We start from the raw sequence: 22,350 nt of genomic DNA on the forward strand, positions 1-22,350 counted from the left end.
ATAGGTTCTTTATCTCTTGCAACACAGGACTAAAAGCACACATTTCCAAAATTAAAGCTTTGAGTTGGCAATTTTTGAGGAACTCAAAACTCCAAATAACCGAAGTAGTCCAGCTTGGGCTCACAGCTTGACCATGCTTCAGCTAGATGCTTTAAGAATAGACCAAGAAACAGTTTTAAGAATTGGGTGAGCCTGCACTGAAAGTATATAATGAATGAAACACAGAGCCCAACATAAAATAGAAATGGGGCAACCCGAATGAAGACTTTGGCCGTAATTAAAAAAGGGGATGGGTATGTCAAGTTTGTCAAGGGGGAAACTTTCTAAGGGCAGGGACATACTGAAAACTAGGCTCTATGCTTTGAGAAAGAAACCGTGAAAGCAGAAGTGGAGGAGATAAGGAGCCTTGCTATGAGGTATCAGTAATTAAAATGGAATTAATTGAATATTTCCAGGGACACGGTTTTGTTGATACTTCAGCATTTATCCAAAAGCCAATTCAGAACCGAGACTGATGCAGCAGCGTACCTTGGGACTTACCAAAGCGGTAGGGTATTTCAAATATGGTCCATAACATTGGGCTAGCAAGGGCCTTCTTCCTTACCAAAAACTCTGAGGGTGAGTTCCCTCCCTCCTTGTCCCGAGTCCTCTCTGGACCTTTGTGGGACAGCTCTCAGGCTCAAGCAAGTTTTGTGGCCTCACAAACAGTGTATCTGGAATGAAACCTAGAGTCATCACTAATAGAAAGCAGGCTGCCTCATGGTCTGATAATGCAGCCCAGGTGTGAATACTTGAAACAGATACATACGCTAAAGTTGAATACTTACGAAATTAATATATTTTAGCAATATTTGAAAAAAAGTAACCAAGTGAAACGAGGCAGAAGATGTTCAGAAATGTTTTATTTTTTCACTGGTTGACAACGAAATGATCATCTGAACGGTAACGCTCACACTGTGTCCTGAAGTAAGACACACAATCTGCTGGCAGGGAGAAAAGAGGTGAATTTCATGGTTTCATCTGTTACGCTCTTGCAAAAAAGAGCAAATCAGGCCAGTTTTAAATTTAACAAACAGAAACATTACTGGTGCTTATTATACCAACACATTTTTTCATATTGAGAACTACCCCATGAAGCAAGCATTAACCTCCTCGAAGATGGGGAAGCCGAGGCTCTGAGAATATCTGAGATCATTAAATCACATTATTCAGGAAGAGGCACAGCCAGGATGAGAATCCAGATCTTAAAAGCACATGGCTTATAAATTGAAAGAAAAAAGAAAAAGTCTTCCACTACAAGTGTAATACGTTTATCAGAGAGTATTTGGAAGAGTAGGAGGAAGGAAGAAAATCAATCCCTGACCCTGACTCCCAGTGGTGGCGGCACCAACATCGTGGTCCTCTCAGTCTGGTCCTTTTGCTCTGTAGTATTTTTTAATGTGAGTGTGAACACATGGCATATCGAAATGGACAGATCAGTATTTTAAACATTATCTTCTGATTTTAACAGGAAAGCACAAACAGCATAGAAAACTTGGAGACTACTGAAAACCATAAAGGAAATTACAGTCACCTGGAATCTCATAAGCTAAAAATGACCATAGTTAATATTTTCCTATATTCCCTTAGGTTTTTTTTTTTTAAATCAGTTTTCTTTACATAGCAAAGCTCATAATTTATAAGATTTTTAAGTAGAGTTAACAAAGGTCTAGGTGGATGATGACAAAGAAGAACTTGGTGACAGATCGTATTTGCCACACAACTGATTCAGTGGGTTTTTAGAAGATAATCACTTATGCTCCCTGTACAATGACGTGGCCATCAAAAATGTGTAAGCCTGAAAATGCCGGTGCTAAGTTTCTGCTAAAGCGAACCCCGATGTGGATTACCATGGGTTTTTGTTTCTGTCTACATCCAAGTGAGTATAAATCATTTACATGATAAGAACACTCCATGCATAAAGCTTTTAATACCATATAAAAGCTCTTCTAGGTAGACAGGAGCTGTAGTCTGATGAAAAGATTTTTACGAATCTTACAGTGAAAAATATACCACGTGACTTAAACATTTTGCACACTGAAATTTACATAAAAGAGGCTTAGCCAGAAGATAAGGCATCACCGACAAAGGCTCAAGGAAGTTCCAAATGGTGTTAAGAGACCTGATCTTCTATTCGTAAAAATCCCAAAGAATTTATTATCAATACTAAAAACTTCCATTGTACATCAAGGAGTAAACCTTTATGACAGCTATGAAGGAAAAACAGCGCTGCAAGTTTACACGTTACTGAAGGCAAAGGGTAAGAGCAGAGGAGAACTCCAGTCGGAATGTTGGTTATGTTTATACAGCTTCCTCTTGATTTAAACACTCATGACACACTGAATGAACTGAAAGAAAGAAAGGTCCACGTTATCCGGCAAACATTGCAACAAACTGTAGCTTCTTTTTAGGCTGTTTACGTTTTGCTTCTCTAATTTGAATTTCGGATCACGAGAGATCCCTTTCTAAAATCCAGAGTACATGATGGGCGGAAAGGTTCATTTTGTAGGGGAAGCCGTCTAATATAAAACCCAGTGGATTCCTCTTCTTACAGGAAGCAGATCTTACTTCAGTGGATAAAGAATTATTTAAATTCCAAATATCTCAGACTCGAGAAATGGCCACGGTGAAAGGTTCCTACTCAGAACTAACAGTTCCATCACACGGGGGCCTCCAGACGACACAGTATTATCCCACCACTCACAAAGCACCCTCAACAGTTTATTCCCTTAAAATCTGCTTTATTAAAATAAATCCTAAGCATGCAACTCTATGTATGCACAGAAACAGAATATATGACCTTTTCTTGGCAATTCAGAAACCCAGGTTTAGACGCATCAGTATTCTGCTGTGAACTGTCTGCTTCACTCTAAGCTCCAATAGGCTCTGCTTTTCTATCAATTTTCTTTGTCATTCTTCTGACCCGAGGGAGGCACTGTGTGCTAATGCCCACAGCACTCCTACAAAGCCAAGCTGATCATCCCTTTCAGGTAGAGGGGAATTGAGGATCAAGACATTTAAAATTTCTTACGGGACCCCGTGGGAGGCCAAAGCCCGGGCACTTTCCACTCCACAGGCCGCCTCTCCATCTTTGGAAACAGTGCCAGGACTGTCACCAGAGATGCTAACGCACACTAATGAAAACACACCTTTAAGCAGAAGAAATAAACATATTTACACACACGCCCTTTTAAAATTACCAGAACTGTGGCAGCTGCCAAAATGAAAATATGTTCACCCTTGCAGTTTGTAATAGAGAAACCTTTTAGTGCATTCAGTTACCGCAGTGCTTTCCATTCTGAACGTGTTTTTTTTTTTTAAATCCATGGCTGAGCAAAGAACAGAAAAACAACTAAACCTCTCCCCAGCTTTCTTGTGTATATCCAACTAAGGCTATCCAAGATGGCACCTGGCTACATTCACATTGGTCATGTGGCCTTGTCCAATCTCATGTAGTGTGACGGTTTAGTAAATACATTGTTTTAAACTGTGGCTGAAGTCTCTGCCTTACATCCTCAATGAAGAACATGGGTGTGTCAAGTACAGCTTTGAGCTTTTCAACTGACTTCTAAGTGACAGGGGTATTTGTTCAACGAAGGCAAAAACAGACACAACATCTGCATGGTGTTTTCCAAGGACATTTCTGACTGACATCTCCCAAGAGCCCAGGGAAGAAGGCATTACTACTTCCTCTCCTCAAACAGTCTTGGAGCAATGAAGAAACTTGCCTCTGTGACCCAGCCAGGAAATGGGACCAGCTGGGCTTTGAACCAAGTCTTTCAATGCAAATCAAACAGTGGTTTATGAATAAGACTAGTAATAAATGAAATTAATAAATTCTGAATGGTAACTCCTGATCATTTAATTCTTCATTATAGCATCCTTAAGAATGCTCTTAATGGCTAACTTCAAAAGGGAATCCCCAGTTGGCACACATCTTATTCATCTACTCAGTTCTGAATTTACAGAGACTTACATCATCATATGGGAAATTCACAACACCTTGCTGAGCAGTATCCCGTCTTCGAAAGCTATCTGTAAAACACCACAGTAAAATTTATGGTTATTTTTTAACACCTGAATTCACAACAGGTAATTATTTTGGCATTGGGTTCAAATCACATTAACATCTGAGTTGTAAAACTTGTAAAACCAGCCAACATAAACAAAAGCCCACAGCAAAGAAGGCAACTAGATGAATGTGAATAGACTTAATATACAACAAAGTAATACACCAATGCAAAAGACAGACAGCTGTCTTTTTCAATGTACAACTGGAAGAAAGCACCTGATCCCAAAGTCAGTAAAAGCCATGTGACTTCTGAGGCCATTACTTAGTTGAAATGAAGAATTCAAACTTCTTTATAACATAGTGTTTAATTAGGAAATGGATGAACGGAGTCCCTAATATGGCAAATGGGCTGTAATCAAATATTCCACCTGTCTGAGCTCTGTGCTACTGAAAAGGATTTACTTAAATAAAAACAACAAAAAATCTGCCCTCATATTTTTGTTAGAATGCAAAAAAATTACAAACCCAGGTATTAAAAAGAGTAAAAGATTGGGGCGCCTGGGTGGCTCAGTCGGTTAAGCGTCTGACTCTTCATCTCAGCTCAGGTCTTGATCTCAGGGTCATGAATTCAAGCCTCGCTCCACACATAGCATGGAGCCTACTTTAAAAAACAAAGAGACAGAAAAAGACTAAAGAGAGGGATGGAACAAGAAAAATATACAAAAGAAAGAAAAAGAAAAGAGGGCATAGAAAAATAGAGATTACTCATATACCCTCATCTAAGAAGTCCATACCTCTGAAACAGATGACCATTTTAAATTACTTTCCAACAGGAGGACTTAGGAGAGCGAGCTACAAATGAGTAATTTCGCTTTCTTCAAATAGTTTACATTCTAGGGAGAAATCACAGAACCGCTCATGCTCTGACCAAAAGTGCACAAATTAGGTGATCACGTTTTGGAACGTTCTTGTGAAATTAAGATTTTTTTTTTGAAGATTTTATTTACTTATTTGACGAGACACAGCAAGAGAGTGAGAAAGAGAGAGAGAGCACAAGCAGGGGGAGTGGGAGAGGGAGAAGCAGGCCTCCCGCGGAGCAGGGAGCCCGATGCGGGGATCAATCCCAGGACCCTGGGATCATGACCTGAGCCCAAGGCAGACACTTAACGACTGAGCCACCCAGGCGCCCCTAGTTAAGATTATTTTAAAAGCAACTTACCACTAATCTGAAAGGATTTCTGGGAAAAAACACAATTATTCTGCTAGATACGTTTAATAGAAGTGTTTAGAAAGCCCCTGAAGTTAGGGGAAACAAGAGAAATTGCGGACAACAGAAGTTCAGAAACACTGAAAATGAAATGTCACACGAACTGTGTGTTCCTGGCCCTGACGACACCACCTCGAAGAACACACCTGTCAGGGCTCGAAGTTTGACACAGCAGGCAATGTAGTCATCGAAGGTGATCTTGCCATTGGTGCTGTAGCGTTTTGCAATTGAATTCACAGCCTGGGGACTCAATCGAAAGCCTGAGAAAAGAAACAGTTAAAGGATAACAAAAAGACCATTAAAAATAATCACAATTCTTTCAGCCTGGGAGTACTCATTTTAATTGTGACTATGCACTAGGCATTATATATTATGTGTTTAGTTAGGAATATACACTGCTTCTAGACAACAGAAACTGCCTTCACCTAACAGTTTCAGAAATGAAAAAAGGACCAGCTCGGCCAGGTGGCTGGAGTCGGCCGTACCCACCCATCGTGGTGAGGGCCTTCTGCAGCTCCTGAGGGTCCACCGTGCCGCTCCTGTCGCTGTCGAAACTGATGAAGTGCTGTCTCCAGCCATTCAGCACAGCCCACAGTTCTTTAAATTCATTGAAACCCATTGTGCCTGACATATCTCTCTGAACTGTCATCAAGGATTAGAACTTCTTTATTTTGCAACATTTTCTAACGAATAAATCAAAGATGAAGGATAAAGGAATTTAATGTTCTTTTGGCTAAAAACGTTAAAAATGTTGTATGTTCTTCTTAGTGTGATGTAATGAAAAGGGCCCATGGAGAAAAAGCTCTGGGGACGTATTTTCGCTGTGGGAAGAGAATCGATGTGACGTGATTACAAGGAAGGAAGGTGGCCGCGGGTGAGCCACCCGTGAAAAGCAATCTTGTTTCTGGAACTGGGCTGTACTTTCTGGGGGCCCCGGGCTATGCTGCTGGGGGCTGGGGGGGTCTTCACCCCAACACTCCCTTTTGGTAGGCCCTTCCAGACCCAGGGTTTTCACTTTTGGAAAAGAGATGGGATGGAAGGCAGTGCAGGGTCAGCACCAGCTAAACCAAGTCTAAGAACTGTGATGTGAAAAATTCCATTGCTTGAAGGTCACAACAACAAGGCAAAAAAACTTTCCTGACCACCCTGATTTCTGTACTTGCCCTCCTTCGATGCTTCCATGAATTCTTGAATAACCAAATGCTCTATTTACTAAGCTCCCTTCCTTTTTCACACCAAGTTACATCTTAAAACCTAATGATTTCAGAAAACTTTTTTTGTGGTCATTTGTCACCTTGTGTTTACTGGGTATTAATTCTTAGACGGATTCTTTTAGGAATTTTTTTTTTTTTTTTTTGATCAGGAAAATACCCTCCAGTCAGCAATCAAGGTAAAGGATACATCCAGCATTGAAACCATAAGCCGACAAGTCTCCAGGTTAAAAGCTGTTAAGAAAAGTACATGCATATCAATACAAGTTTCAAAAATTCACATTACATTGCATATATTCAAATTAATTAGAAAAGTAACTATACACTCCTACTTTTATATGCTATTCAATTTATGTGGAACTAAATTACATGGAGCTTTGAAGATTTTTTCCAGATAGAGAGAATTCCTTGTAGAACCCAAATTTGATTTTAACAGCTTTAATAGAAATCTTTTTAAAAAGTACTACATTGTATTGTTAATATTTTTAGGTAGATAATGGTTTTGAAGTTGGCGGGGGTGGGGGGTATCTAGAGTTTGCTCCAAAAGAAAACGGACAGGATTACAGATAACTAAGAATGGCAACACACTGCTAACTGGTGAAGCTGGGTGACAGGTGCATCGAAGTTCACCGCATCATTATCTCTGTTCCTGGATATGCATAACATTTTCTATAATATAATCTTTATTTAAAGTTTTATATACTTTCTTGCCGTTGAAACTGTAATATACTGAGTTCAATTCACCATGGTGAGTCAGAAGATAGGGCTACTTTGTTCCTACTCCTAACAGGCTATAAATAGCTGGTTTTGCTAATTCTATTACATTAGTTCATGTATCTTTCTTTCCCCTTTAATGTCACACACTGAATGGTAACCTCCTACCCTGAAGAGCCTATGACCTGTTTTCACATACAGTAAGTTTATATATGAAACCAGACAGATATGCTTGCCAGAACTGTGCTAAATAAGAGCACTCTGGAGGAAGATACGATGACCAATTCAGGGGTGGCCACTGTCCAGAAGCCTTTTGAGTTTATGTACAGCTCGAGCATATTCCAAAGGAATTTCTATAGCTCACTTAGAAAACTAAAGTAGAATATACTTATTGGTTAATAGGCCTACTGGTGATCTACCTAAGCATTAGCAAATTCCAAATAAAGAATTCCTTGCAGCTTACATTGTGTTCATGGGAACTGATGACTGGGGAAATATTTAGGCACAAAGAAGATGTAAGGCTAGAAGGCAGAAGTGACCAGAGTCACGTGGGCGAAGCTGGCATAAATTCTGCAGGTGTGTGAAAAGGCACACAGAACAATTTTATGGCTCTTACTAGCTTCCTATATATCTCCAACCAAACTGAATTTAAGACACACCTGAGCTCTTCTTACTGTAATGTCTCCAGACTGTACAAACTATAGGTTTTCCACTTTTAACAGGTTCCTGTGTTTCACATATCCTGGAACCTGAAATAAAAGGTGGGGAACTATTTCTATTTTGGCCCTTCAGACTCCATCTAACCCACAGATACAGTTCTCTGAAGTGACAGGAGCCAACACTTTTCCACACTTTTGAGAAAGAGCTGGTTGATTCTTCATTCTGACTTTTAAGTTGTGTGGAGGTATGAAGTCTCTTTAATCCAGACCAATGGTTCTCAGCCCTGAAATACTTATCAGAATCACCCAGAAGCTTTAAAAGATTCTGATAACCGTGGCTGCACCTCGGAACAATTTTTTTTTTCCAACTTTACTGAGACATAATTGACAAATAACATTGTGTAAGTTTAAGGTATACAATGTAATGATTTCATATAAATATATACTGCAAAATGATAACCACAATTAGGTTGGTTAACACATCCATCACCCCACACAGTTAACTTTTTCACGTGTGTGATAACTTTTAAGATCAACTCTCGTAGACATTTTCAGTACACAACACAGTATTCCATATAGTCATCATCATCACAGAACAATTAAATCAAAATATCTGAGCATGGAACCCAGGTGTGACTATTTTTTTAAAGCTTCTCAAAAGTTTTAAAGCTCTCAAAAGATTCCAGTGAGCAGCCAAGGATGCTTCCGAAAGTGTGATTCCTGGACCAGCCATGTTAATATCATCTAGGAGCTTTTAGAGCTGCATAATCTTAGCCCTTAACCAACAAAATCAGAATCTGCATTTTAATACGATCCCCAGGTGATTTATATTCACATACAAACAAGCTAGTCAATCGGGACCACCATCATCTGGAAGCTTGTCAGAGATGCAAATTCTCAGGTCTTCCCTCACACCTTCTGAATAAAAAATTCTAGGACAGGGGTCAGCAATCCAGTGATGCTGATGCCACTAAAGTTTAGGAACCAGTGCTTGAGAGGGCCTGAGAGCCACTAGGCAGACCCACCTGTGTTTGACTTTAAATCATCGGTTCTGAGGGGCCATGAAGCAAACACCTTCCCTGTGTCCCAGGGCTATGCACGGCACCACACCCAGTGGTGCCAGGAAGCCCAGGAATCTGGTCATCTTTTGTGAGAAGGATTTAAGAGAGGGAATGAGATGCACAGTGAACAAAAGTGAATGAACAGAAAATTCACTATTCCAGACAGTTCTGATGAACTAGAACACTGATGTCTAATAAGTTTGGATAGGGAAAACTCCTGCTCAATTTTAGCTGAATTTTTCCCCCAGAAATAGCTTTTATTAATGCTAATTCTATTTTAAATAATTTTAGAAAAATCTTTGCTATAATTTTACTTTTACTCTCTCCCTTCTCCTGTTCATTCTCCTAAAATGCTCATACATCTTTTTTTTTTTTTTTAACGATTTTATTTATTTGACAGAGAGAGACACAGCGAGAGCAGGAACACAAGCAGGGGGAGTGGGAGAGGGAGAAGCAGGCTTCCTGCGGAGCAGGGAGCCCGATGCGGGGCTCGATCCCAGGACCCTGGGATCATGACCTGAGCCGAAGGCAGACGCTCAACAACTGAGCCACCCAGGCGCCCCGATACATCTTTTCTTCTAGTAGAAATCCACAGTGTAATGGACCCAGCAGGAAAACCCTACCTTCAGTTTTTCTCTCAACCTTACCAGAGTAACAACTACACTCAAGGGGAAAAAAAGAAGCTGAATGACTTTCTTACAGACTAGAGCAACTTCTCTTATCAACTCCACCTCTGGGTACGACTGCTTCCTTTCAACCTGGAGAAGCTGCCTGTAGGTACTAGGTTGGAATATCCCTCCGCCCTCACCTCACCTCTATCTGTGCTTTTTAGTTTGGAAGCTGGGTTTAAAAAACACCAATGGTTGTGTAACTTCTGTATCATAAAACTCACCATGACTCCTCACAAGCAGGATGGTTTTGTGATTCATTACCGCCTCCACAACCAGATAACAATAAGCAAATAAATTTAATCCCATGGTTCTGATGACTCAGGAAATGTCTTCCCTAGAACTCAGTGATCTAAGACCATCACTAACCATGATTTCCTCATATGAAATGTTTAAAAGGACTATTCTCCAAGGATATACAACCCATTTGTTAGTCAGATTTTAAAACCTGCCACACCTCTTCTACCAAAAGGGTACAAAATAATAGTTTATGTTGGGACATAGCTCATTTTCATAAACGCTGCTATTAAACCAGAATTCTTTGTTCACTAGCCCCAACTGCTTGAGGTTAACAATGAACAATTTAGATCTATTTCCTACAACACGAAAAAAAAAATCCCCTATCTAGAAAGGGCTTCTTTTTTAAAGGACCAAATTAAATGAGAAATGATAAAGTTCCTCTTTCATATTAATTTCTCCAGCTAGGAAATATTAATAGGATACTGAAGTCACATAAAAGAAAGGATGATTGAAATAGAAATGCAAACAGTTTAAAAAGAGAGCCATCGGGGCACCTGAGTGGCTCTCAGTCGGTTAAGTGTCTGCCTTCGGCTCAGGTCATGATCCCAGGTCCTGGGATCGAGCCCCGCATCGGGCTCCCTCTCGGCGGGGAGCCTGCCTCTCTCTCCCCCATCATCCTGCTTGTGTTCCCTCTCTCTCGCTGTGTCTCTGTCAAATAAAAAAAAAAAAAAAAAAAAATCTTAAAAAGAGAGCCATCTAGTAAGTATGCCGTGTCACACAGTTAAAAAATTCCACTATAAATCTTCAGGTGTGACTTCTGGTCTGAGCATTTTAATCCACAGTTTACCAACAGCTAAGGCTTTGATTTGATGTTCTGTCTCAATTAACCAACGGCTAAGCTGGCAAGTCAAAACACTATCCTCTACCTTGCGTGTTTGTCATGGTCAAGATCTGATTTGGAAAGAAGCATGTGGTGGTGTGTGGGACGATGAGAAGCCCCGTCCGGATACAGTGCCTCTGCAACTCAGGGCAAAGAGCTCTTTCAAAAGGCAGGAAGGTGGTGTAAGTGCAGCAGATCCAGGCTGTGAGGAACTGAGGAGGAAAGGAGAAGGAAGACTAGTGCGAAGAGTTTGGAAATTAGGAAGGGTACTTCCGACTTAGCCCGCACACGTTCTCTGAAGTGGAAAGAGAAATGAAGCAAGTCCTGGGGGGGGGCGGTGTCATGACAAGCATTCACGTTGCCAGCAGAATACTCAGAGAGCAGGAGTGCAAAGTGGCTCCCTGAGGACCAGGGGTGGGGACCAGCCACTGCGGGGAAGGGGGTCAGGACCAAACACTCAGAACTAGGCGTGCAGGGCAGATCACTCAGGGACCAGCTGCACAGGACCAGCCACCCAAAACCCTAAGTGCCAGGAGGCTCAGGACAGAGTCAACTTTTGGCAAATAGCCGTAAATGACAGCTCCTGTCATTGATGACACCTGACCTGGCGGATTTCATTTCAGCGCCTTACCTCGTCCTCTGTGAGGGAGGCCACAGAGACCATCTCATGGCTTCCACGCGTCCCCAATCCAAGAGACCCACTCAACTGGCGGGCAGGTAGTGTGGCACGACTTACTAACAACTGTTTTCAAATTAACATTTTATAATAATAAACAACCGAAATTAGCTTTGGAAATTCTAATTTTTGCTAGATCAGAAAAGCCCAGTGTCCTTGAAGGCTATCATCCTAAGTAACAGTTAAAATATGAAACACAAGAGTACTTCTAGAGAAACTTTGGGACTGTCAACTCACGTTTGTATCCTCCAGCAATGCCTGACTGGGTCAGGCATCTCTGCAATTCATCAGCATCTATTTGCCCATCCTTTTGCGGGGGCGGAGGGGGGGGTGGACAAAAAAGAGAAGAATCATTAATAGTGCTTTGTGCCTTCTAGTTGTTTGTTTACTTTCAGTATATTATTTCAGCAATAATGACAAAGAAAATGAGCATTTTCATGCATGATTCTTTTTTTTTTTAAAGGAATGCCTTCCAAAAACAGGTATTCCTTTCCCAGTTCTACTTTCAAAAATAATTTAATGAAAGAAAAACAAATCGTTAAGTCCTCTTCCACAAATGCATAATTAGAGCCATAAACAAAAAATACATTTCTCGATACCTAAGTAAAGTCGGCAATTTCAGACTCTATTTTAAATAATTATTACATAAGAATTCACAAGGTCGGAAAGCCACTTACACCATACTTTAGTATTACCAATATCTTGTCATCATTTCCTCTAAATTCCTCAATTAGATTTGGCATTAAATGTTCGAGTACAAGGTTCCTCTTTTCAATAAAACACAGGTGAATTCAGTTTCTTTCAATAATACATATTTTTTAATGTATGAATAAAATTAGTTTCTTTTTTTTTTTTAAAGGTTTTTTTATTTATTCATCTGACAGAAACAGAGACAGCGAGAGCAGGAACACAAGCAGGAGTGGCAGAGGGAGAAGCAGGCTTCCCCCCGAGGAGGGAGCCCGATGTGGGACTCGATCCCAGGACCCCGGCATCATGACCTGAGCTGAAGGCAGACGCTTAACGACTGAGCCACCCAGGCGCCCCTAGTTTCTGTCTTGAACTTACTCTTCTTTTAGTCTGAGCTAGGAAACTGCCCGTTAAGCACTTAAAATTATTTATATAGTTGCTTAAAAGTCTTATTCCTCTTTCTAGCTTTTGGTTGTGCGGGGGGGGTGGGAGGGAGGGCAGAACAGGGTACAGAGCTGACATTCGTAAATAATACGCTTGGATGAAACAAAGAGAGGCCTTCATGATCACCTGTGGTGAATGGTTTTTCCAGAACCACTTATATCTGGAAGATACAGGTTCCCAGGGTCTACTCATTGGCTGACCAAGTTCAGAACCAGATAGACGTTATTTTTAGGGACTTAAAAATAAAACACCCAAATCCTCAATTCTAAGTGAGGAGCAGGATCGATAATTTGAAAGACAATGGATATGTTGATGTAGGCCGGGACCGCTGCAAGCCAAGCAGGTGGGGTCACTTACAGGGCGGGAGGCAAAGAAATCTAAGAACTCAAGTCTTGAGCTTTGCCCTGTCTTGTGGTTTCAAAGATACAGATCATTCGCAGATGAAGCAGATACTTAAAAGGGAAGCTCTTTCAGTTTTAGCCTCAATTTTCCACTCAATTTCTTTTTTTTTTTTAAAGATTTTATTTATTTATTTGAGAGAGAGAGAGAGCACGAGAGGGAAGAGGGTCAGAGGGAGAAGCAGACTCCCCGCCGAGCAGGGAGCCCGATGCGGGAGTGGAGCCCAATGCGGGACTCGATCCCGGGACTCCAGGATCATGACCTGAGCCGGAGGCAGTCGCCCAACCAACTGAGCCACCCAGGCACCCTTCCACTCAATTTCTTGAACTACATTTCTTAGAATGCTATTCTGAAAGGCGGTCTTGGGTTTTTATCCTGTAATAGTGGACAACATCTTCACTTGAAGACTGTGTTATTTCTTGCTTTTGTTCAACACAAAGCTAACTCGAATTCATAAGGGCAAACATCGCTTCTGGACAGCTCTGGGTCATACCAGCAGTGGATTTACCATACACAGTGGCCTGGGGAGCTAGGGAAGTGTACAGCAATGCACACCACCACCTACCTGTCCGACAACTCAAGGTGGAGAACTGAAAGGTCTCGAGAGGGAGGGAACTTTCATTCTCTCTCGGACAGCAGGCCACCACACCTTGTAAGGACACGAAGAGCTGACCCAGAACAGCATCAGCATCAAAGAGAACTAAACTGTTCACAAGATTAACTTCCTGATACTAAAGGAGCAGTAACTTCCTTATTATGAAGCTGGTAAGTTTTTAACTTAAGTACCTATTTCCTAGGGGGTAAGTGATTAACAATCAGATTCAACCCAAAGAAAGTGTCCATTAGAATTTGACTACATAATTACTGGTAGGTGTCTTTAAGTTGCACAAACAACAGCTGAGGTGTTCACCAGATCTGGAATTTCTTCTCTGGAAACCACCACAGACCCTGACAATTCATAGTTCTAAAAACATCTTTCTACTTTACAGATCTTTACAGTATATTTAAAGCCCCCTATTCCTATTTAACCAGACCCTAATTCAATCACAAATTTAGTTTTGAAGTGGACCTACATAAATACAGGTAACAGTCCTAATTTGTTCTGAATATTCAGAAATAAATAACTGACTATACATTTCCTTCTCTCCTTTTTCTTTTACAGAAGCAAAGGCATTTTTTTTCCAGAGGAAAAGTGCTTTTTTCCATCCCACTCTAACAGTAGCTAACACAAACGTAGACTCTGACAATTCTTTAATATTAAGGGGAAAAGCTAACCTGTCCAGCTACAGCAGCAAAGTAACCATAGAGCGGATCCTGAGTCTGTCCGGGAAACGTAGGTCCTCCGGGGGCCCCTCCATACTGTAAAACAAACACAAAAGCATCATTTCGCTGAATCCAGTTTTATTCTTTCACCACTGCATGCTTTTGTGCAAAGATAGGCAACTGCCCGTCCTTCACACGGATGGTTCACCTCCCCACCACCGGGCACGCTTTAACTGCAATCATTCCTCCCCTTCTCTTCCATTCCCACCCCAGCAGAATTTAACTGGCAGCTTGGACCAAAATGAGTTGTCCTGAAAGTGACATCTACATAAGTGAAGCAACTTTAAAAATCCTTATTAGCCTGCAGGTTACTGATTAAATGAAACCTAGGCAAGCAACTTAAGCGCAGGGCTCGGAATTGTTTTCCTTTTACTTTCACAGCACTTATGGTATTTTTCAAAGCGTTCTGAGACAGGTGTAGCCCAGGCCGGGCTTAGGTGTCTCGGTTGGACTATGCGGCGGCGAGCACCTGGGTGGGGAGGCGCGCAGAAGGACCATTCCGTCTCGGAAACAGTTCCCACGACGACGCGTATCCCAGGCTCCTGGAGAGGTGGACTTCCTCCCGGAGGGCTTCGCCCCCTCCCTACCCCGCGGTCTTTCCCCGACTTTTTTTTGTTTTTTCCTCTCACTTGCTTTTAAAGAGGGGAGGTGGATCTCCGGACCATTCGAGATTAAAATGGCTGTTGCTCTCAGGGGAAACCGGGAGGGGGAGGAAGCCAATCCCCAATTCGCACAATTTCACGCCGCACATCCCAGGCACAGGGTGGGCTTCTCGGGTCAAAACCCACCCGCGCCTTGGCCCCACGCAGCCACCCGCAGGGCGAAAGGACTAAGAAGAGGGAGCCCGAGGATGAGGCCGAAGGGCAGGGGCCAGGGGCGAGGCAGCTGGCAGAGAGAAGCCGGGGGCGGGAGGCGCCCGGGGAGCCGCCCCGGCGGGGCGGCCCAGTGTGGCCTCTCGGCATCCTCGGTGTCCCAGGGTCGCGCCCGGGCCGCGAGCCCGCGCGGGCTGCACTTACCCCGCCTGGGTAGTACCCGCCGCCGGCGCCAGGGTGCCCCGGGTACGCCATGGTGCAGACTGCGCCGCCGCCGCTGCCGCCGCCGCCCTCCCGCCGGGGCCGCCCCGGAGCGCACCACGCGGGCGGCGGGGGACGAGCGCCCGAGCCGCCCCCCGCACCGCGCTGCGCTCGGACCCCGGCCCCCTGCGTGCGCTCGGCGTGCCTCTGCGCCTTCTGGGCTCAGGTGGTGCGCAAGCCCGGCTGCCGCAAGCGCCTGGGACCAGCGACGCAGTGCTCACCGGTGACTTTCCTCCCCGCGACACGAATGGCACATTCCAACACCGGTACGGTGCCCCGGGGATTCTTTATCGCTTCCTACTCCGCTCTATTCTGATACTTTTAAACATTTTAAACAACTTTATTAGTCAGGGCCGCCCGGCTCTAAGTTGGGTGCGGTTTTGTGAGGAAGGGGGCCGAATGTAGTAGGGCCGTTTTTAGATGCCTTTGAGGAAAGGAGACGTTGAAAAATCAAAATATGAAAACGCCCTTGGAAAACAGGAATATACTTCAGGAACTGTGTGCAGAAGAGCGTTTGGCTTGCGGTTGCACATTTCACTGAACGGCACCGGGGTGTTTCCTCGCTAGGCGACACGGTCAGCTCCTGGTTAAGCTGGGCGTGATGTGGCCTGGGGAAGACAGAGGGCATTTCCTGGCAGGGCATCCCCGTCCAGATTCTTAGAAAATGAGCTGTTTGAATTATCTCGATGATTCAGGCGAAACCATCGCTCTCTCCAAAATTACTCGGCTCCTTTTTATACAAGAAAAGTTTATTGCTAAGAGTGTGCTGCTCAGTATTTATTCAGGAAGGTGAGAGGTTAGAACTATTCCCTTAGATTCAGAAAATGGTTCTCTTCATTTTTCTTTTTCACCTCGTTGAACAGTCTGATGAGAGCAATTCAGGTGTGAGATTTTCGTTTGGTTTTCTCTCATGTCATTTCAGTCATAAAGGATGTTTGTTTCTGAATTTTTTCGTTTTAAGAAATGCACTGAGGAGCAACATTCACAGTTTTTGCTATGGCGGTTGCACAGAAAAATTGAAAGTCATCAACATCTAACAAATATTGGAGCACCTGCAGAGTGTGGTGATGCGCTTGTTCACCATGGGGGACACGGTTCTTCCGTTCCACGTTCCTGGGCTGTGTTCCCACTAAGGGCATTGTAACTCCCTTCCAAGTCCTCATTTTGGATAATCAGACTCCAAAAATGAGAGTCCTGGATTGTGAGAACAATTTTAATAGTTCCTGTTGTTACATATCAAAAAGCTATAGATTACCTGTCTTATATTTTATTTAGGAAGTAGATTATTGTTTTCAAATACCAAAGCAATTATCAAGGTAGATTAGACATTTTATGAGCCCTTTGGCCTCTGTGGGTTTTTTTTTTTCTTCCTACTTATTATTTTCTTTTTTGTGATAAGAACAACAAACATGAGGTCTACCCTCTTAACAAATTTTTAAGAGTACAATATGGTATTGTTGACTATATGCACAGTGTGGTACAACAGTTCTCTAGGACTTTTTATCTTGAGTGACTGAAATCTATACCCCTTGAACAACTACTCCCCATTTACTCCTCCCTCCAGCCCCTAGCAACCAGTACATGAGAGGGGGTAGGGTCAGAGGGAGAAGCTGATTCCCCGCTCAGCAGGGAGGCCAATGCGGGGCTTGATCCCGGGACTCCAGGGTCCTGACCTGAGCCGAAGGCAGTCGCTTAACCAACTGAGCCACCCAGGCGCCCAAGGTAAGTGTACTCTTAATCACCTTCACCTATTTCAGCCATTCCCCCCGCCCACCTCCCCTCTGGTAACCATCAGTTTGTTCTCTATACTCAAGAGTCTGTTTTTTGGTTTGTCTCTTTTTTCTTTGTTCATTTGCTTTGTTTCTTAAATTCCACATATGAGTGAATACCATATGGTATTTGTCTTTCTCTGACTGACTTATTTTGCTTGTTATAATACTCTGTAGCTTCATCTATGTCATTGCAAATGGCAAGATTTCATTTTATTTTATGGCTGAGTGATATTCCATTGTATATATATATATATACCACTTCTTCTTTATCCATTCATCCTTCTATGGACACTTGGGCTGCTTCCATAATTTGGCTATCGTAAATAATGCAGAGGGTGCAAGTATCTTTTCAAATTAGTGTTTTTGTATTCTTTGGATAAATACCCAGTAGTGGAGTTATTGGATCAGATGGTAATTCTATTTTTAAGTTTTTGAGGAAACTCCATACTGTTTTTCATAGTGGCTGCACCAGTTTACATTCCCACCAGTAGCGCAAGAGGGTTCCTTTTCCTCCACATCCTTACTAACACTTGTTGTTTCTTGTGTTTTTGTTTTGAGAGAGAACACGCGCAAACAGGGGAGGAAGGGCAGAGGGAGAGTGAGAATCTTAAGCATGGAGCCTGACACAGAGCTCCATATCATGACCCTGAGATCATGAGCTGAGCCAAAATCAAGAGCTGGACACTTAACGAGCTGAGCCACTCAGGTGCTCCTGTTTCTTCCATTTTGATTTTAGCCATTCTGACAGCTGTGAGGTGATAACTCATTGTGGTTTTGATTTGCATTTCCCTGATGATCAGTGATGTTGAGTATCTTTTCATGTTTCTGTTGGCTTTTTTAGCCCATTTTTTAAATTGGGTCATTTTTTTGCTATCGAGTTGTCGGAGTTCCTTATATATTTTGCATACTAACTCCTAATCAGGTATATGGTTTGCAATTTTTTTCTCCCATTCCATGTTGTTTCCTTTGCTGTGCGAAGCTTTTTAGTATGCTGTAGTCCTACTTGTTTTTGTTTTTTTGGCTATGCCTTTGGTGTCATAGCCATGAAGTCTTTGCCAAGACCAATGTCATGAAGATTTTCCCCTGTTTTCTTCTAGGAGTTTTATAGTTTTAGTCTTATATTAAGTCTAATCCATTTTAAGTTGATTTTTATGTATACTGTAAGATAAGAGTCCAAATTTATTCTTTTGTGCGGGGATATCTGGTTTTCCCAACACCATTTGTTGAAGAGACCATCCTTTCTCAGTTGTGTATTTTTGGCATTCTCATGGGAGAGCAGTTAGTTGTATATGCATTGATTTATTTGGGGGCTCTCTGTTATTTGACCTCTGTTTTGAAAGAATAGATAGGGAGGACTGAACTCAAAGTTGAGTGTAAACTCTCTCAAGACTCAAGTTTGAAAGAGCATATAGCATATAAAATATCTGTAAGTATGCAGGATGAGCTTTATGGTTAAGTAACTATGCTAATTGTCATTTTAGTCATCTTTAGACTTCTTCCTACTACTCTACTGCTAAAGAATTAAATTTAATGGAGTGCTGGAGGTGAAATCCTTAAAATTCTCTAAATTACTGTAACAAATTGGTAAGCTGCTCCTGCTTTCATTTATGAAAAAAATTGTGGCAACTAATAATAACAACAGACCCATATAGTACTTAATATGTGCCAGACCCTCTTCTAACACTTTATATATTTGCTTAATCCTCATGGAATCCCGTGAAATAAATGGTATCGTCATCCTTATTATACAGTTGAGGAAACAGAGTAGATGAGACAATTTGCCCAAGTGGAAGGAACACAGAGCTGAGCTAGGCTGCCAGGCCATCTTGGCTCTGGAGTCTGTACCCCACACTAGGGGAGAGCGAACTTTGTCAAGGGCCAGACAGTAAACAGAATAGGCTTTGTGGGCCGTAGAGTCTCCGTAGCAACTGCTCACTGCTGGCATTGTAGCATGTGAGCATCCAGAGACAATACACAAATGAATGGGTGTGTTTCGATGCAATTTTATTTATAGACACTGAAATTTGAATTTCATGTATCATGAAACATTATTCTTCATTTTATTTTTTTTAACTCTTAAAATATGTACATATCATTTTTAGCTTCCTGTTATACAAAAACAGGAAGTGGGCCAGATTTGGCCCTTGGGTAGTAGTTTGCCAACCACTGCTAAGAACCCCTCTAGGATTCTGGCTATTTCTCTAGGAGAATAGCACCTTAGCAAATGATTTGCTGCTTTTAAGATAGAGCTTTGGGTAGCAGTGGCAGAGTCACACTGAGGAATGATGACCTCCCTGGGATAGGATCCGATGTATAAAATGGCTTCTTCAGAGTCTTCCCTGTAGACCAGCAAGAGGACCAAAAGGAACACTGTGAAACCCCAACTTGTCAATCTCACCCTGTGTAGTAGTAGTTAGTGGGTCTGTTCAAGGACAAAACTGGATGGAAAGCCACCTTTTAAATGTTTCTACATGCAACATGAGTTCCTTTATTCATAGGCTGAGAATTGTCAGATATCCCCAGAAATCAGGAAAAATTATTCAATAGGAACTCTACAAAAATAGAAGTGAATACAGGCAATTTACTTTTATGGTTTTGACACTCAGTCCAAAGGAAGGGGTGAAGGTGGAGGGAGAAATAAGCAACTTTTTGAAGTTCTTGCTAAATGTTGTACTAGATACTTCCTTCTGGTATTGCACTTAAAGAACATCACCTTCAGAAGGAGATGCAATTACTCACATTTTATGGACAAGGAAATTGAGGCATAAGTAGCTTTCCCAAGGTTACATATCACGTCTCTGACCTCTGATCTACCTAACTCAAAATCATGGGCCTTTTAAGATATGAAAAATTACAAAGATATTAAACCAAACACAATTTTTTCCCTCATTGTACTGCTTCCTGAGGAATTAGGGTAGAGGAGGGACTGTAGGAAAAGAATTTTTAGAGGTAGAAAACCCCTCCAAAGGTCATAAGTGTCAGCCTTGGGCACAACCACACAAATCATCAGAGTTATGCTTAACTTATTTCCTTCATTTCTAAATATAACCTGGAGAAATCGAGTCTGTTCCTTGTGTCTACTTTGATTTTGAACCCAATAAAAACCTCAGTGGAATAAGAACTCATCCTTATACCTTCATATCACAGAGTCCTAGGTATGGACACTGCAACCCCAAGCTATTTAGAGAAACTCAGCAACAGAACACCCAAGCTATATAGTTAGAAGAGGGGTTCCTGGGGCACCTGGGTGGCTCAGTCCATTGAGCTACCGACTCTTGATTTCAGTTCAGGTCAGGTCATGATCTCTGGAACCCTGAGTTGGGCTCTGCACTCAGTGAAGAGTCTGCTTGGGATTTTCTCTCCCTCTCCCTGTGCCCCACCTGCCCTGCTCATGCTCTCTCTCTAGATATATATATATATATATATGTATTTTTTTTTTCCTTTAAGGAGAGGGGTTCCTGACTGCTATGGGCAGTGTGGGGAACTAGAATACTGTTACTGGGCTTAATTTACTAAGTGCTAGAAAAAGACTGTGGGAATTAGGCAGCTATACCACAATGGTTGAGGGGAGTGACAGCAACATGGGTTAGGGAGAGAGCTATGTGACGTTTATAGATAATATGGGTCATCGTCATTTTGGCAAGTCACTGCAATCACAGATACCTTTGCCATCATCATCTCCAACCATGCTGTTTCATGAAAAAGATGAAGGGGTAGGAGAAGGTGGGAAAAGGTAAAGGACTGGCCCAAGATGCTTCTTTATTCTGTTTTCAAGACAAAAGGCAGTGTGGACTCTCTCTTTGTTTCTGGAAAAAATTTAATATAAAGTACATGTGTAGATTCCAGTTATGGAATGAATATGTCACAGGGATGAAAGGCACAGCATAGGGAACAGGGTCAGTGGTACTGTAACAGTGTTTAGCTACGCTTGTGGTGAGCACAGCATAATGCATAGAGTACTCCAGTTGCTGAGTTGTACACCTGAAACTAATGTAACATTGTGTGTCAACTACTTTAATAAGAAAATAAAGTACTCCATAGAGCATCCAGGGGGTACTTCTTTGCTCAGATAAGGGGTGAAAGAAACACTTCAGCTCAGTAAATGCACTTGTTTCCCCGTTTCCTGCAGTTGGATTAAGCCCACGTCTAACATATCAGGAAGAAATGAGCAATAACATTTGCCGGGTTAAGGTCTCAACTTTCTTTTAACTCTAATCTGGGTGTATTACCTCATGATTTAAAGACCTCTGCCTTAGACAGAACTCAGATCTCAAAAAATGTGGAAATGATTGTTTGATAGCAACATGGGGCGCCAATAAATACTATCTACATTTTCTTAAGATTGTTGGGAAAAAATGTGAAGACTAGGATCTTCACTTGAGAATAAAAGACACCCTTTTTCTCTCACTGCCCAGAATAAGAGCTCAATTAATCATGTAATTATGTAAGTCTTTTTAAGGGATAATAAAGTTTCCATCGTTAATGTTTTAGTCTTGCTTGAAAAGTGTTTAATGCCTTCCTGGCACAGTGTAGGTGATGAGTCATGAACCATACCTGTGCTGTTTTAGGTGTCATATCAAAAAATTCATTACCAAAACCCATGTCAGGAGCTTTATTTCAGTGTTTTCTTCTAAGAGTTTCATGGTCTCAGGTCTCTACATGTAAATCTTTAATCCATTTTGAATTAATTTTTGTGAATAGTGTAAGATCTGGGTCCAGTTTCATTCTGTTACATGTGAATATACAATCATCTCAGCACTATTTATTGAAGAGACGATCTTTTCTCCTTTGAGTATTCTTGGCTCCCTTGTCAAATATTAGTTGACTAGTATATGCCTGGGTTTATTTCTGTTCCATTGGTCGATTTGTGTGTTTTATAGCAGCACCATACTGTTTTGATGATTAAAGCTTCATATATATGTATATATATAGTTCAGATTTGCTGAAATCAGCAAATGTGATGCTTCCTGCTTTGTTCTTCTTTCTCAGGATTTCTTTGGCTATTCAAGGTCTTTTGTGGTTCTGTATAAATTTTAGGAGTGTTTTTTCTACTAAAAAATGCCATTGGAGTCTTGATAGGGATTGCATTGAATCTACACATGGATTTTGATAATATTGACATTTTAACAGCATTAATTCTTCCAATCCATGAACATGGGATTCTTTCCCATTTATTTGTGTCTCCTTCAATTTCCTTCATCAATGTTTTGTCTTCAGAGTAATCT

The 22,350-nt window shown here is 41.8% G+C and overlaps 1 protein-coding gene across 1 annotated transcript; it reads right to left on the bottom strand.

Moving 5' to 3' along the window:
- Positions 1-882: 882 nt before the first annotated feature.
- Positions 883-15,403, bottom strand: SRI (sorcin). Its single transcript, XM_028118567.2, has 8 exons — positions 15,297-15,403; positions 14,233-14,316; positions 11,665-11,734; positions 6,720-6,763; positions 5,808-5,955; positions 5,465-5,578; positions 4,016-4,074; positions 883-2,387 (listed from the first exon to the last, which is right to left on the bottom strand). Exons 1-8 carry the CDS (start codon positions 15,345-15,347, stop codon positions 2,361-2,363), a joined length of 597 nt encoding a protein of 198 aa, XP_027974368.1. The 5' UTR covers positions 15,348-15,403; the 3' UTR covers positions 883-2,360.
- Positions 15,404-22,350: the final 6,947 nt, after the last annotated feature.

This window comes from Eumetopias jubatus, unplaced genomic scaffold (genome assembly GCF_037043125.1).
Source record: "Eumetopias jubatus isolate StellerSeaLion01/CBP00866 unplaced genomic scaffold, mEumJub1_p1.0 scaffold_14, whole genome shotgun sequence".
In the NCBI taxonomy this organism is placed as follows: Eukaryota; Metazoa; Chordata; class Mammalia; order Carnivora; family Otariidae; genus Eumetopias; species Eumetopias jubatus.

What these genes read in the sequence shown, in the direction of transcription:
- SRI (XM_028118567.2), bottom strand. Translation starts at nt 15,347, where the DNA reads ATGGCGTACCCGGGGCACCCTGGCGCCGGCGGCGGGTACTACCCAGGC. An exon ending in CATTGCTGGAGGATACAAAC is followed by an intron (nt 6,764 to 11,664) that starts GTGAGTTGACAG and finishes TTTTCTTAACAG; the next exon opens with CTTTTAACCTGGAGACTTGT. An exon ending in GAAGGCCCTCACCACGATGG is followed by an intron (nt 5,579 to 5,807) that starts GTGGGTACGGCC and finishes TTCTTTTCTCAG; the next exon opens with GCTTTCGATTGAGTCCCCAG.